We start from the raw sequence: 16,239 nt of genomic DNA on the forward strand, positions 1-16,239 counted from the left end.
GCTGCTGGGAATACAGATCCAGGCATGCTGGGATCAATTGAAATCAAATATGGATTGAATCATGCCACCTCTTTTGTCCCCTTGGCCTTGAGATGGGACATGCCAGGAAGCATGTCCGTGGGCTGCTCTGTACAGACCAGCCCTCATGGGACAGGTTATTGGATCATCTCCCGCAGGAGCCGTTTCGGCAGTAGTGTTTGCCGTTATTTTGGGTATCCAAGCACGTTCACGTTCAATAAATGACCAAAAAAAAAAGCCTGAAGTGCTGGAGCAAACTCTGCTGGGATCATGTCATTGTTGTTTCTCTTCTTTCCCTTAAATCCTGCAGCCACGGCTGCTTTTGGGTCCAGCCTTTGCAGCTGGGAACACACAGGGTGCTGCAAAAGCTGCTCTGGGCGTCCCGAAACACCCCGACGCCAAAGCCTGCGTGGGGGCCACGTCTGCCAGGGACATGTCCGTTGCTCAAGCACATGGTGCCTGTGCCTCGAAAGCAGATAAACCCTGCCCTCCCGACATGGCCGGTGTTATTTGCTGCTTAACATGGGGGGAGACGAAACTCCAGGGAGGGGGCGGCCGTCATGCACCAAGCACAAGGGTGTTTCTCGGTGCAGACTTTGTTCCCGGAGGTGCTGAGCGCCTGGATTTTGTACTGGTAGCATTTTGCCCTTTGCTGCACTGAGGCCTTAATTGCTCAAGTCCCCACCAGCTGCTCCTCCAGCCTCATTTCCCCTTCTGAGTGTGTGCTAAATGTGTTTCTTTTGGGGGTGATCCTTTCCTTGTTTGGTCTGGACCAGGAGGTGCAAGCTCTTTTTTGGAACGCCTGAAGCAAATGTCTCTTCCCCGTGCTCTCGGTAAATCAAGTGGAGCTGGGTATTCGGGAGAAAACGATACTGTTGGCTAGCAATAATCCTGGAAAACAGCTGAAATCAGAGTTGGACGTGGCAGGTGGAGGCCCTGCTGGGCAGGAGAGCGGTCCAGATTGTGCGAGAAATGAGACTGAAGTTTGCTCCCGAGGAGGGAACGGGCCTCGCACCTCTCTGCGATCTGGCAGGACCTGCTGATGCCTCCGCGCCGCCAGCTGGGTGAAGGGAAGGGCTGATGTGGAAGGACCCGGAGTGCCCGTTCCTGCTCTGCTGCTTGCGCTGTAGGGTGCCTTCGGTTAGCTCTGGGTTTCTAAACTGGGGACGACTGGTCTTTAGACCTGCCTTAGGTGCTCTTTTCCCATGTGCTTTGAGCCTAGCGCCCATCAGAGGGTTTCTCCTTAGGTCTGAGTGGATGTCAGGCTGCAGACAGCAGCTTCCCTGCTGGAAAAAGGGAAATTGAGCTTCCAAAGCCAGGAACCTCAGGTCTTGTGTGCGTGTATTTCCCTCTGAGCAGGAGGAGCTTGGGGGATTTGGCATGGAGATGACAGCTTATGAAACTGCCCAGACGCTGCCTTGCTTTGTCGTGAGCTTACCTCCTCAATGCCTGCCTCTAACCGAGCTGTTGAAGCTTCAACAGCCCCGTTAAGGTGAAGAAAGGGGGGACCGGTCAGCTCGGGCCTCTGGATGCTGCTGAGGCTTGACTCGGACCTTTCCCCCTTTGCGAGATCTTGAAGAATCCTAAAACCAGAGACCCCGCATCTTTCGCTTTACTCCGTCCCTCAAAGGAGCTGGAGGGACAGTCTGCGCTCCCCCATCAGATGATATTTTCTCTCTAATGTTTCTCCTGTCTGGTTCTTGGTGCATTTCAAAGCCCCACAATGTCCTGATCTTACAAATGGTGAAGCGCAGGGGTTCTTGCTCCCTTTTCCCCTGCGTGGTGGATCCTGGTCCAGCCAAGTTCAGGGGACTGCAGACGCTGCTGCTTCAGCAAATGCAGACCCCTCTGTCCCAGAGCTCCCTGGAAAGGGCCAGGATACGCGTCTGGAGAAAGCGAAGAGCCTCTCCAGGAATTATCAAGGATTTTGCTTTGGGTTTTAGGTGGAGGGGAGGATGCAAACGCTGCCGGGGAGGCTGAGAAACCTGGTTTGATGCAGCAGAGCCTGGGCACTCTGTAGTTCCTGCTGCTTCTTGCAGCCCCCCCTCTGTCCCGCGCCCTGCCCTGCCCGTGCGGATGGCAGCACCGGGGAGGCCGAGCTGTGGAGTTTCTGGATCCCGGTGCTGGCAGATGGCAGAGGAAGGGGGGGCCGCTCCAGCCATCAGCCGCTGCGCTGGGGGGCAAGGCGGCGGGGAGGGACCCCCTTGGCTGGCATTGCCACCGCCTGCAGAGCCGCCAGTGATTGCCGTTAGACCATCACGGTACCCAGAGCCGCCCTCCCGAAGTGCCGGGGGGCAGAGGAGTTTGGTGCTGGGTCATTTTAGTTATTTCTCTCTTTTTTCTTTTTTTCCCTCCGAGCCTCCCCTCCCACCTGCAGCCATCCCCGCTGAGCCCTGACCTCATGATGTCGTGCTGGGAGTAGGACGTGTTGCTGGTTCTTGTTTAACCAGCCTGCCTTTCTATCATTTTCCCCCCTCTCCTACACGTGAAACCTGAGACCCCTCTCTGTCCCTTCCCCCCCTTTTTTTCTCTTTTCCTCCCTCTCCGCTCCATCCAGAAGCTCCTTCCCATCAGGTCAGTACCGGGCTCGGGTCCCTGGCACAGCGGCTGCCTCTCCGGAAACGCAATGGGGATGGCGTTTGCGAATTGTGCCGCTAAAGGCTTGCTAGATAAGCAAATTCTTAAGAGATCAGGAGGCAGAGAGAGAAATCTCGTGTGCTGGCAAGGGGTTGGGTGCTGTGATTTGGAAAGAGGCTGTGTGGGTTTGGACTACGATTATGGAGCAAGTGGATGCGAGTGGGAGCAGGGGCGTGTCACTGAGGTGGCAGCCGGGGGACTTTGTGGATCGCTTGAGGTGTAAACGCTGCATGGGAAGGGGTGGAAAAGCATTTGGGGTCGCGGAGGAGCGTGGGACAAGTGTGAGGGGACAGACAGGAGCAGGGGCTGCCGGGTGCAGAAACCCCGTTAAGGTTTCGTGAGGGCTGGGGACGTGGGGGTGCCGGTTCCCTGCACAATCTGTTCCCCAAATTGCTTTGCTGCCCTTGATGCTTCTCCTCTGCCTGCTTCCTTCATCCCGAAAAGGGGGAGGTAATATTTCCTCCCTGATAAGGAGGAGAAAAGGGGGCGTGGGAGATTTAATTCCATGTCCGTGGATCCAAAGGTTTTAATTTTGGATCCACGGACATGGAATTAAATAAAGACTTTTAATGTGCAAGAGCCATTCTTAATGTTAACCTTTGTTTCTCTTCTGACCTGTGTTATCTCTTCTGAAGCTTGGCTGAATCCCTTCTGCCTTTTATATTAGCAAAACTAATTATAGTTCTGGAAAGTAGTGAGGGGCGGCTAACGAACGTTGAAGTTGGAGAATCTGTCTGGCACCGTGCTAGATACCAGAAGGTGGTTCCCAGAGCAGCTGGCCCAGGAGGGGCCTACGCAGAAGCGAAGAAAGCGGAGAGGGGAAGGATGTAGCTCCAACAGGTATGGGGTTTCAGCGGGGTGGGATCCATCGGTGGCAGAATGAGTCCTGATGTGATGGAAGATGGTCCTGGGATGGGTGCTGGTCCGGCTCCGTTGGTGTGGCGTTCACATCGCCTCGTGCCTCAGTTTCCTCGCATATAACAGGGAGCAGGGGCTAAAACCCAACTTCATCAAGAGTGCGGGCTTGTTGGGACGTTACCTGTGTGCCAGATCTCGCTCAAGAGAGAAATGCTGTTTGGAGATGGAGGGAAAAACAAAGTCCTCTTGCAGGTTCAGCGTACGGTTTTCTGCTGGGTTGACAGTAGCGCAGCCTGTGTTTTCCGAGCAAGCAATCCTTCCGGGTAACTCCTTAATAGCTTGCTGTCAGACTAATAATATCTCTTAAAATCCTTTCATCTCTGAAATCTTGTTTACTTTTTGGCCTCAATTTGGACAGTAAAATGGCACTGTTCTGTGTTGCCTGAAAAATATCAAGTTGGTTTCAGCACCTTATTGGGGGAAAGAGCTCTGCCTGGCTGCTTTCAGGAAATTTTTCTCTTTGGAGATACCCTGCTTGGAGCAGGGCACTGCGTGTGTTGCAGCAAGAAACTTCAATTAAACCGTCTAAACAAAACCCACTCATTTTAAAGTGGCTTTCTACTACAAAGCCACGGCTGCTCGTACCAACTTGTGCAAAGCTTGTCAAAACCACACTTCTGGTCCCAAAACAAAGGAAAGCTGCGCGTTTAGCTCGCACAATCTCTGGACCACAAAATCCAGGCAGCGGCTCTGCAATGTTCTGGGCTCTGCTCCCGGCTGTGCTTTCTTTGATGAGTCGCAGGGCTGCGGGGAAGGCAAGGCAAGGCAAGGCTGCTGCGCTGCCGCTTTATCTGCACCGGGGCAGATGCCGCCGATCCCGTCCTTCCCCGGCACCAGCTGCGAGCCGCATCAGCCATTAATGTGGCTGTTTCATGGGAGCACGGTGATGGGAGGAGCTGCCCCTGGAGAGAAGGGAAGGGGAACAGACGAACACTGGCTGCTGCGTAAATAACCAAGAGCGGGGCTACCGTGAGCTTTTCTTTCCTTCTCTCTGCCAGTTGCCAGTAACGGGGGGCTGGGGAGGATTTGGAGAGCAAAGGGAGGCACTGAAATGGAGAAAAGCTGCGCCAGGTGCTACGAGTTTGTTGCTCGGGGAATTTGCCCCTGTCCTCCCCCCCACAAGGTCCTCTGAAGATTGTCTACCAGGTCTCCGCTGGGGGAGAGAGATTGTATAACACCCAGTGCTTGTTCAGCTCATTAAAAACAGTTGTTCTCACCGGTGACGTCTCCTCTGCACAAAGGCTGGTGCTTTTTAGCAGGGGATCAGTTTTAAAATAGCTCTAAGAGCCCCGGGAGGACAAGAGAGGCAGCGATCCGCTCGGCTCCCTGCCGGCCAGGTGAATCTGTCCTTATTATTTTGTGTTTTGCAGATACCCGCGGCGGAGATTTGTTTTTCTCCAGGGTTCCCTGGGCGCTGTCGGCCCGAGGGAGGCCACCGGCTCGAGGCCTGGGAGCAGTGGCACGGGGACAGGCTTTGTCAAAGGTTTCCTCTGTGCCTCGGAAGCTAATCCCGCCTGTCACGTGGTGCCGGGAGCGCAGCCGTTCCCGCTGGCCTCGGACGCGGCAGCAGCAGGCAGGGCAGCAGGCAGGGCAGCAGGCAGGGCCGCAGGCCCCCCGCGCGCGTGTATGCAGGGGCGGGCGGTGCGGGGTTAAACCTGGCTTAACTTTGTTCCAAAGTCGGGTTTTGGAGGGTAATTTTTCTTGTTTTGGTGCAAACTTGCTGGCGGGCAGCAAGTCCCTGCAAGGGTCAGGAAGGGAAACAGGAAAAGCAGCTTTTAAAAATAGCAAGCCCTTGAAATAGTCCCAGTGTTCGGCCTCTTTTGTCTGAACTGCTCTGGGTGCTTTGGAGCAGCCCCTGTTCGCCCCGCTGGCCGGTGGGCCAGACTCGGTGGCAGGCAGCCGGGGGCCCGGTGCTTCCGCAGACGGTGCCCACCGGTTCTGAGCCAAAAATGTGCGGTGGGAAGCCCTTCGGGTGCTCTTGGCGTCGAGGGTGAGCGTGCGGTACTCCGTGCCCCTGCCAAACCCAGGGCTGGGCGGCTTTTGGAGCCCCTTGCTTGCAAGGGCTGACGTGGCTGCGGCTTTGATCAGAAAGCAGATCTCAAAAACCGTGTGAGCATTTTAAGGGCTGCGTGGTGGGCGCAGCTGGATGGTTTGCAAGGGCAGGATCGTTTGAATATGTTTTAACATGACCCGGTACGGAACCAGCGTAGGAACATGGTGTGGAGATGAAGAATTGCCTCTGGTTTGGTGTACGGAGGAGGACGTGGAGTAGCATGGGTGAGCAGTTGTTCGAGCTCAGGCGCGAACGGAGCTGGCACGTTTGGGGGGGTTTAAGCATGAGGAGCCTGGGGAAAGGAAAGCAGCGTCGTCTTCTGCACGTGCTGTGGCCAACTTTGGTGTCGGCATCCTTCTGAAACAGCGAGCTGGGCAACCCCCCTCCTAATGAGCAAATAAGCTTTTCTTTTAAGGGAGGCTTGGCTGCTGGAGAGTAGACTTTTAACAATGTTTTATCTTTTTGTGGTAGACTAAATAAGCAAATGAGCCATAAAAATAACAGTTGTGTTTCAGCAGTTACTCATGGTCATCTTATTTTAGCTGTGAGCCTCATTAACTTCTGGGGGGCTCGCAGTGGTTGCTCTCAACCGGACCGATCCAGGGTCTGCGTCTCAGCGACTCTGTGGTGGAGCCGGGCCGAGTAAGCTCCAGGGCAGCTTTTCTGCATTGCTAATACGAGCTTGGCATTGGTTTGTCTCAGCCTTACCTGTGACAGTCTCTCTCTGGTGGGGGATAATCTGCGGGTGGGAAACACTCGGGCTCTTGCGCTGTTGGATTTGGTAGAGAGATGCTTGGGTTGCTCCAGACCTGGAGCTGCAGGTCTGTGGACTCAGACCTGGAAAGTGGAATCTCCCCTTCCTCATGGTTGTTCTCCCAAAGCGTGTGGATTTTTATTGTCTTTGCTGTGCTGCGGAGGGCAGCAACCCAAGACCTGCCTCTTGCCCAGCCTCCTGCTCTTCTGAAAGGCAGAAACCTGAACCTCGCAGCAGAGCGTTAGCAGAACTGCTTCCTCTTCCTGCCAGGGACCAGCTAAAACACGTCCCCTCCGCATCTCAGCCAGACACCGTTACATCCCAGGTATCTGCGCTTGTTTAATAAGTGTGCTGGGCTGCTGATTGCAATCCCTGCACCTGGTTTATGTCCCATGTAGGACTGGACAGCGGTGACACAACTGATCCCGAAGCAAAGCTGTGCTGCGAGAGCTGTATCCTCCCTGTGCATCCAGAGCCTGGGCAGCCGCGGTGGATGCTGGGGATGGTTTTGTGAACAGCAGACTAATGTGAAACTATCTCCTTCTGCCTGAAACTGAAAGCTTCGTGATTATTGGTGTGATTTGCTTTTGCTTGGGCTTTGTGTGTGTGTGTATATTCACTATGCAAATAACGGGTTGCCCTGCTTTTCAGCTCCAGCCCCATCTCTCCAGCCTTGTGCTTTGCTGGAGGAAGGGCTGGTTTTAGTATAGCGTTGGTGATTTCAGTTCAAAACCCCATGTAACCTTGGGGTGACTTGTGGAGAGGTGACGTCTGGCATTCCTGACCTTAGGAGTCACCTACCGAAAGGCTACGGCTCGCGGGCACGAGGTGGTTGGGTTGGCAGCATGGTTGGGGTGGGAAGAGGATGGTTGGGGTGGAAAGGGGATCTTTGGGGTGGAAAGGGGACGCTAGTAACTCCGTGGTTTTGGACTCGGCAGCCTGCGCCAACTTCTTTCTCTGGGCAGGGATTTGGGTTACCCAGCTCAGCCTCCTTGCTGATCCCAGGACGTGTCCCGCTCCCAAGCAGCACGTGGCTCGATCACCACGTGCCGTCTCCCGGCAGGGCGGCCGGCAGTGCTGGCTACGAGGCGTGGCCCTGGTCTGTACGCTGTGCAGAGGTGCACGGCGCTGCCTTGTGTTTTCCATCGGGGTAACCATCTCCGTGGGGTGTATTTCGGGGTGATCCTGTGCCTCGCGTCCTTTCATGTGTTTTTGGTAGTAGGAAAGATCACAGAGTGGGGACTTTCAGATGTGGAGTCTGCTGGCCTTTAATTTAGAGCCAGGGCTGTGATGTTCAGGGCAGGCTGGCAAACAAGTTTGGCAACCTTCTGGTCCGCAGCTCTTCCTCATCAAATCCAGAGGGGATTTTGGGATCTTTCCCACAGATGGGTTTGGTTCTCTGACTCTTTCTCTCTGCCGTGCTGCGGTTTCCCAAGCTGTGAAGCCAGGGGACCGGTGACCGCCATGCTGATGGATGATCAGACCGGCTCTGAGCCGCATGACCACGGACGGGTCCTGCCAGTGCTTCAGAAGGCAGCCTGCGTGCGGAGGGCTTGTGTGTGGTGGGACGCCGTTGCCTCCATCAGAGAGCTGTTTCCATGCGAAGGTGGTGCTTGTTGTAAACTTTTCTTTTTCTGAGAGGCAAGATAGTTAAGGCCACTTAGCCAGTAAGGTTAAAAATACCCTTCCCTTCCCCCATCGTTGGCTTTGTTTCGCCTAAGAAAAATAGTTCTTTTGCCTAAGAAAATAGTTGTGTTTTGAGCTACCAAAATAACTCCCCGTGTCAGCCTGGTAGAGTTCAAGGTGGAGCCGGGCTCTTCCCGTCTCTGCTGTCTCCTTTTTGATAGGCTCAGGACCATGACTCTCCTCTTCCATCAGAAGGGGCTGAACGAGAGATCTTAGACTTGGGATTTCTAAGAACAAGAACAAAAAAAACCCCTTCTGGGGCAGAGACCTTCCTGTTAACACCAAACAAGGAGAAATACTCGTGTAATCAATCCTGTGGAGGGACTCCTGCAAGGAGGAGCCTCCCTTTCGGTGGGAAGCCATCACTTGAAAAGCATCTCTGAGAGCATGGAAGCGATGAACGGTTCGTAAATGACTTCATTCCTGCCTTAAAGCTGTGAGCTTTTAAAAAAGAGACAGAGGATCCAGAATTGGTTTTGCTTTTAAAAGCAGAGATGCTAAAAGGAGGGCGTGGTTGGCCAAGACAAAGGTAGGTTTTTAAAGGCAAGAAAGGCCAGAACCTTTTTAGTGAGGGGCTGGGAAGGATGTAATCGAAGGAAACACTTAAAAAGATCAGTGGGATATATTTAAAACCCATCTGAGAGCCCAGAGAAATCAGGTGCTGTGGGTTCGTTCTTTCCTCTCCCCATCAGAGACCCTGATAAAAATGAATTAAGGGTTTACGGCAGAGCAGGTCTTGAGCACAGAATAAAAGTAATAAGCCAGGCCGAGCACTGGGCTGGTCCTTTGTGGCATTAGCACATGAGAATGCTCCATTTCCCTTAATCAATGGTGAGAGGAGCTGGTGGTGATGCAAGCCAGCGCTTCGGAGATGGGAGCGACCTCTTTGTGCCTGGAGCCCAGCCACTGTGTGCAGTCCTGTCCCTGCCAGCGTCTCCGGGCTCTGCTCAACCCAGCGGAGGTTCACCATCTTACTGGCGTTCACTCGCGTGTCCTCCTGTCCAGGAGAGAAGCTCTTCTTGGCAGCTTTGTGCTTTTCACCCTAGTCTCTTTTTGCCTGGGGAGGTATGCTGGGGGATATATACCTTGCAGGAGGTGCTGGGGGTGCAGCAAGGCTGGCTCCTGCAGGTCACTTGTGAGCCATCCCCTGGCACGGGGAAAAGCAATATCAAGCCTGAAGACGGATCACTTGTCATCCCCAACCTTCAGGCTCCGCTCACCTTGCTGACCCAAAGCCTCTTTGAGGACAGAGCTGGCACTCTTTCCCTCTGTGCTGGATAGAGGAGGATTTCCCTTGCGTCGCCTCTTTTCTTCTTGGGAATCTTTTCCAGCGTAGCAACCTGCTTCTCTCTGCTTTACTGTAAATATTTGTATCCTGCTAAACGGTGATTAGAAAAGTCATTTGAAAACAAATGTCCTTGTGTCACGCTGTTCTCGGCAGAGATCCTGTGCTGAAGAACCAGATGGCAATGCTGGAAGAGGAGCGTAGCATTCGGTATCTCCCCCTGCCGCAGTATTTTAAAGCCTGGTGCTTTTCCTTCTGGTTCTCTCACTGATGGCTTCCCTCTGCTGAGGTCACGGCTGAAGTCCTGCATCGCCTGGAGGAGCACATGGTGAAAACTGGTTTTAGAAAGTGGGGTGCACTTGTTGAAATCTCCCAGAAATGAGTCTGCTTCCCCAAAGCTGGTGCTGGAGGGAGAGGTACAGACCAGTGGCCTGCTGGGCAGAGCAAGGTCTGGGGGGGCACATGCAGGCAGTCGTGGCAACCGGCAGCAAAGGCTAATTTTTCATTTTGAGATCTAGATTATCAGCCCTTCTGTAGGGACAGTCTCTTCCCCCATTAAACGCAAGCGTGTTTTGACTTCATCCCAAAGCGGAATAGGACATTTGGTTAAAACCCCCACATGTTTATGGGGAGATAAAGAAGCACAATCTCACTTGTGCTCTTTGAGACCTTATTCCTGTGTTTTTCAGCCTCACAAAGATGATCTTCCTGTTGCTAACAGAATCCCCTCCGCTGCCTGGCTGGTGAGGCCTGTGCCATAGCATCCTCGGTGTCCCTGGGGGTGACTGCTCTGCTCTCACAGGAACATCCCTGGCTAGAAGGCAGCTCTGCTGTTTGCCTCGGTGGTATTCCATTTTGTGGCGTGGATGCCTTCCTCCGAGGTCGTCCTTTTCTTGTCTCCCAGTGGCTTGTTCCAATGTCAAATCCCTTGTGCTTTTGCAGGCAAGAAATATTACTCTTGCCTTTTCTGTGCCGTCTTCCCCTTCGGCTTTAGTGGAGATTTAAGTACCAGTGAGCACTCGCCCTGGTAACTTCCTCCCCCGCAATGCCGCGGCAGGATCTGTGGGTCGACAGACGGGGCTGCTTGGGCATGGCAGAAGCGATGCCAGTAGAAAGTCACCCACTTGCATTTTAAATGTCAGCGTCATTCTGGAGCAGCGGATTCCTTGGTGGCCCACAGACCCCACGCTGCACCCAGTGGAGATCCCCTTTGGGTGACCTACAGTGAGAGTTAAAAATAAAGCTAGACTAAGCCTCCTTACTAAGCTGTCTGTCGGGAAAACCACCAGAGTCTTTACAACCCCGCTAAGCCTGAGAATAGCTGAATTGGGCACATAAGGGGTTTGCCAGGTGCAAAAAAAAGACCAAACCACGTGTGAGAGCAGTCCCAAGGCTGTTTCTGAACCCCGTTTGGCCTCCACGCTGCTTTGTCACCAGGTACTCGTGTTGGAGAGGGTGAAGGCTGGTCGGGAGACTCCCAACAGCGCAAGGTAGTAGGTAGTTTTTGCTTCGGACACAAGTGGAGCGGAACTGTAATCGCTGCTGCTTGCCTCCAAGGAAACCTGGGCTGGGTGGGAGCTGCTGCTTCCCTGAGGCCAGATGCGGCCATGGAGGTGCTGGGCACCAGCTCTGCTTGTTTCCTCCATCCACCTCCAGTTTGGGAAAGGAAGAGCACTGTGGGATGGAGCTCTTTGCCACAGGAGTGTGTCTGGCCCTCCGTGAGTGTGTCTGGCCCTCCGTGTGCCCCGCGGGGTCTCCAAAATGGAGATCGCCATGGAGGCTCAGAGGAGCTCTTCTGAGGATGCAACCCTTCCCCTGAGCAGCACCAGCGTGCGAGGAATGCTTTCCTGGCCTGCGACATGGTGCCCTCTCCCAGGGATGCTGCACACTGCCAGGCTGCAGCCATCGGCAAAAGCCTTTCTGTGACCAGCAGGAAGCTGGAGCATCACATCGAGGCGAGATGAAGGGCCTAAACGCTGAACCGGCTGCGCCGGGTTGTGTAGGGGCGAGAGTGGACATGTTGTGGTCTCCAAGGTACGAGGCTCATACAGGGACGTGCCTGAGATGCTGCTCCTGCAAGGGGAAAGCTAGTCTGCGTTCATCCCCGATTAGATAGGAGAGGTGGAAACCAGCTTCATGTTTGGCCAACGCCAAGAATCCATCCGTCCGTCCATCCATCCATCCATCCCACTCCTCACAAATAAGTGAACAGGACTGAGGAGATTATTAAATCTTTATTAAAAGCATCTATATCGCAGCAGCGTGTTTGTGGGGACTCTGAACCGCTCCCTTCCACAGCAGCTGGTAGGACAAGGGGATGGATGCTGCGACCTGAAGATGTGACAGCTGAAGGTGCCTGTAATGTGCCACTGGCTGGGAGGATGCTCTGGCTAATCTGTTGAGACAAATGCTGCAGGTTTTCTGCCTGTCTGTGGTTTGGCAGGTTTGGCAAGGCCATGACTTGTTTCTGGCATAAATTGTGGCAAGGTCGAGGGCTTCCAGTACTGGGTTGTGGGGGCTGTCGGTCCCCCAGCTGCTGGCCATGCAGGCTAAACTTCTCCATTGGTGTTGGTGGGTTTTAACTGAACCGAGCTCCCCAGGAGGGAATCCCTCCCTTTTGCAAAAAGCAGATTTACCCACAATATGTGTTGTCCTCGTCCAGTCTGCTGCGGCATGGGGCTGCCGGTGGATTTTGCTGTGGCCGTTGGAGCAGCCTTGCTGCCTGTCCTTCCCGCTGCCGGTGGCTGCCACCGCACCGCAGGGACAGCCGGGCAGGCTGTGAATCTCCTCGGAGCGGTTGGACCAGGCTGTAAGCTGCGGCCATTTCCCTGACGCGGAAGCTGTGCTGTCCGAGGAGTGGATTCGTGTCCTGCCGTGCTGTCCCTGCGGCGGGGAGGCAGGGCGAGGGCAGGGTGACGGCAGGCAGGCAGCGAGTGCTCCAGCAGCCTTGGCTTAATCTGCGGCAGCTGAGAGGCAGCGCTGAGGAAGAGGCGACTGCCAGGGCTGGCTCTCCACGGGGCTGCAGGGTGTTTGCATTTACCCCTCACAGCCTCTGAGATAGAGGTTTCTCTTCTTGTTTTTTGCTTTTGCTGATTCATGTTAGGAGTAACCATCTATGCTAAGAGCAGAAGGCCTGAGGGCAGCGTACCCCAATACCATCCCCAAGACCCCCCGTCCCCTCCCGGCAGATCTGTTCCCCCGCGGACAGACACGCATCCAGCTGCTCTCCAGCACGTGGGGCGTCCCCCGTCCTCCTGCCTAGCCAGATCCTTTGCCTGGTTATCCTTATAAATCAGAGTCTTTCCTGCTGTCTAAGCCACATCCCCTGGCTGCAGCTTAATCCTGGGATTTCTTACCAGTCTGCAGCGACAGGAGGAACATTATTCCCTTTGTCTCTGCCACAGCCATGTTTTGAAACATGTTGCCATGTCTTCCCTCAGCCTCCCCTGTTTCTTCATCCTTTGCCTCACAGCTCACGTGTTTGAGGTCTCTTATCTGAGTCTTCCTGTTACTTTCTGGACGCCTTCCTTGTGAGCCGTGTCCTCATGGGGCTGGCCTTGGGACAGCCTTGCTGTCATGGTGGGGAAGGACGGTTCCTGTGTCGTATCGAGTGTCCCCGATGGCTGTTCCCCTTGTGAGGCATTTGCTCTTTCTGCAGCTCTCTGGTCCCGACTCGCACCTGCCTGGTGATTCATTGCAACCCGCCGATCCTCTGCCGCGGAGCTGTTGCCCTTCCTCAACTTGTATGTACGTGGGGAATTGCTCCGGCCTTGGGGCAGGGCTCTCCTTGCCAGGCTGCATCCTGCGGTCTCAGACGTCTCTCCCAGGGCGCTGGCATCCTTCTGATCCTTTCTCCTGTCCTGGCTGGGGATAAAAAAATTATATGCAAACAAATGAAGCGAAAAAGGCCGAGAAGCGTTGCGATTGCCCAAGGGGTGCGAGGCTGGGGTTCAAAGGGAAGGCGGCACGGGGATTTTGTGCTTAGTGTGGGGCTCAGGAGAAGCAAGTTCCCCCATCTGTTTCTCTGCTACGTGTCTCTGACGGCTTCGTCCGCGTGCCCGGGTCATGGTGCTAATGCTCCTTCTCCTTGCTCTGTTGCAGACTCTGCCATATTCCCCACCATGGGTGACATGAAAACTCCAGATTTTGATGACCTTCTGGCAGCTTTTGATATTCCTGACATCGACACAAACGAGGCCATCCATTCTGGCCATGAGGACGCTGACGCTCACATCAAGCAAGTCCCCGGGGAGCCGGGGCCCCCTGACCACGTCCTCCCCCACACAGACATCACCGCTGTCAGCGTGATCGTGAAGAACACCGTCTGCCCCGAGCAGCTCGATGCCCTGGATGGGCGCAGTAAAGATGGGCACGTCATTGGGCCCCGCTTGCTGCAGAATGGCTTTGGGGCCACCGAGATGCCTAGGTCCCCCACCTCCAGGTCTGTGGAAGCTGTGGCATCCTCCAATGGGGAGTGTTGGGTGAAGGAAAAAGGCCCCAAAGCCCTGGATATCTTCTCCCATTTTAGCCCCGATCCCAACGAAGACAACGCTGCCAACCTGATTGACAGACCCCGGGAGTGTAAGCCGAAAGAGAAATCCCTCGCCGTGCCCTCCCTCTCCCCGTCCCCCACCCCGTCACTGGACTGCAAAGAGCCCATGGGAGAGAGTGCGGAGAACCTGCCCTCGGCTTTCCCGCAGTCCTTCGAAACAAGCCAGGTAGGGGGTGCAAACGGGTCCCCTCCTACCATCCCCTGCATCAAAAAAGAGGAGTCTGACTCGGAGGATGTGGGCCGCGAAGCCAGCCCAAAGGGTTTGGCTGCAGCCTTGGGTGACAGTCCCTTGGATCACCTGAAATCAGTCACTGTTCGCTACTCCACGGATGATTCTCCCATCACATCCTGGCCCGGTTCTGACCCAAACCTCGACAGCAGCACCAGCAACCTTCCTGAAGTGAAACACTCGCCCGCCAGCCCCCAGGAGCCCTTCTTCAAGCCTTCCTCGCCGGTGGTACAAAGCCCCAGACTCCCCACTTCTCCAAAGCAGCTGGACAACATCACCCTCAAGGAAGAGGATGAAATTCTGGAGAAGTCGATGGGAAGTCCACAGAGTATGTCCAGCGCTGAGGAAGAGGAGGAGGAAGAAGACAACAACAATGATTCCCCTTCTTCCAATTCCTCACGGCCCCTGAAAGTGCGGATTAAAACCATCAAAACATCTTGTGGCAGCATCACCCGGACAGTGACCAGGGTCTCATCAGATTCAGAGCCAGGCTCCACCAAGGGGTCAGCCGAGCACAGCTCTCAGGAGACCTCTCTTGAGGGTGCCGGCTTCTCAGCATCGGCAGAGAAAGAGGAAGGGATCGCGCTGGAGATGCCCAAGGAGAAAATGGAGCTCTCCAGCCCCTTGAAAACCATCGAGGGGCCAAAAATCGTCAGTGTTCAGCTTGGCAACGGCACCAAGCTCAAAGGGACCGTCCTGCCCGTCTCCACCATCCAGAATGCCAGCAGCGCCATGCTGATCGCTGCCAGCGTGGCTCAGCAAAAATCCGTGGTGCTGCCGGCAAAGACAGGTAAAGCCATGGCCAAGAACATCATCAACCTCGTGCCACAGACCCTGCCCAAAGCTGACACCAGGACCAACATCAGCACCGTGACGCAGACCACCACCATCACCACCACGGCCAACCAGAAAGTCAATGGCACCACAGTTGTGATGGTGCAGCCGCAGAAGCCTTCCCCTACCATCGCAGGCACGGTCATTTCCAGGAGCCAGTCCAGCCTCGTGGAAGCCTTTAACAAGATCCTCAACAGTAAAAACCTCTTGCCAACGTACAAACCCAACCTGAATCCTCCGGCCGACGCGAGCCTCGCCCTGCCTCCCTTCGGTTACCGCTGCCTGGAGTGCGGGGACTCCTTCGCCCTGGAGAAGAGCTTGGCTCGCCACTATGACCGGCGAAGCATGCGCATCGAGGTAACCTGCAACCACTGCACCAAACGCCTCGTCTTCTTCAACAAGTGCAGTTTGCTCCTGCACGCCCGGGAGCACAAGGACAAAGGCCTGGTGATGCAGTGCTCCCATTTGGTCATGAGGCCGATTGCTTTGGATCAAATGATCGGACAGCCGGACATCACCCCCCTGGTCTCGGTGACCTCCTTCCCCGCTAGCAAAGTGACTGGCGTGGCTCAGGATGCCTTGGCCACGGCCAACGGGGCTCAGGACCTCCCCATCCTGCCTCTGAGCAACAGCTCGGAGCAGACCAACTACAGCTGCTTCAGGTGCCTGGAGTGCAAAGAGCAATGCAAAGACAAAGCCGGGCTGGCCGCGCATTTCCAGCAGGCGGTGACCACGGGGACGACCAGCAGCACGGTACGTAGGCGGGAGGGCAGTGGGAGCTGGACGTTAGAGCCACAGCAAACCGTCCCTGGGGATGCGGGACAGAAGTGGAGGGCTCTCCCAATGTGATCTAGGCAGCGCCTGCCTGCGCACACCTGATTCCTCCAGATGTAAAACTCATGCAGGAAGGAAAACCTGTGAGCTGGCGTTAGGTTCATGCCCACGAGGCACTGGGTGGAGGGAAGGGAGGCGGTTGTCAGTTGTCGGCTGGTGATAAAGCTGCCCCGTGGGCGCAGGAGCCAGGGTGCGGCAGGGAGGGAGGAGCGGGTCCCCGAGTGTTAGTGCCCTGCCTGCTGGCACCCGCTGCTGGATGTAGCCGTCCCCACGGAGCCATGTTAGAGCCGTGGGCGCCGCTTCCTCTTTCACTGGCTTGAAGCACAAATGGAGGCTGGAGGAACCAGGGTGTGTGTGTTGGGGTTTTTTTTTTTCCTCCTCTTTGAGAACCAACCTTGAGATCCCGGGTGCTTCCTGCTGCTGCCAACACATCCTGGTT

At 55.2% G+C, this 16,239-nt stretch overlaps 1 protein-coding gene across 4 annotated transcripts in view; it reads left to right on the forward strand.

Moving 5' to 3' along the window:
- ZNF687 (zinc finger protein 687) overlaps positions 1–16,239 on the forward strand; it is a 30,754-nt gene that overhangs the window by 6,508 nt on the left and 8,007 nt on the right. Inside the window, exons 1-4 of one of the 4 annotated variants that reach the window (XM_072846851.1) lie at positions 5,832–5,850; positions 6,575–6,705; positions 13,010–13,094; positions 13,453–15,719. In XM_072846851.1, the coding sequence (XP_072702952.1) occupies positions 5,847–5,850; positions 6,575–6,705; positions 13,010–13,094; positions 13,453–15,719 (2,487 nt within the window). In that variant the 5' untranslated portion in view covers positions 5,832–5,846. Of the gene's footprint in view, positions 1–5,827; positions 5,851–6,567; positions 6,706–13,009; positions 13,095–13,452; positions 15,720–16,239 lie in introns of those variants that run through there. The other 3 variants (XM_072846852.1, XM_072846854.1, XM_072846853.1) reach the window with 3 other exon arrangements.

Source organism: Ciconia boyciana, chromosome 26 (assembly GCF_034638445.1).
Source record: "Ciconia boyciana chromosome 26, ASM3463844v1, whole genome shotgun sequence".
Lineage (NCBI taxonomy): Eukaryota > Metazoa > Chordata > Aves > Ciconiiformes > Ciconiidae > Ciconia > Ciconia boyciana.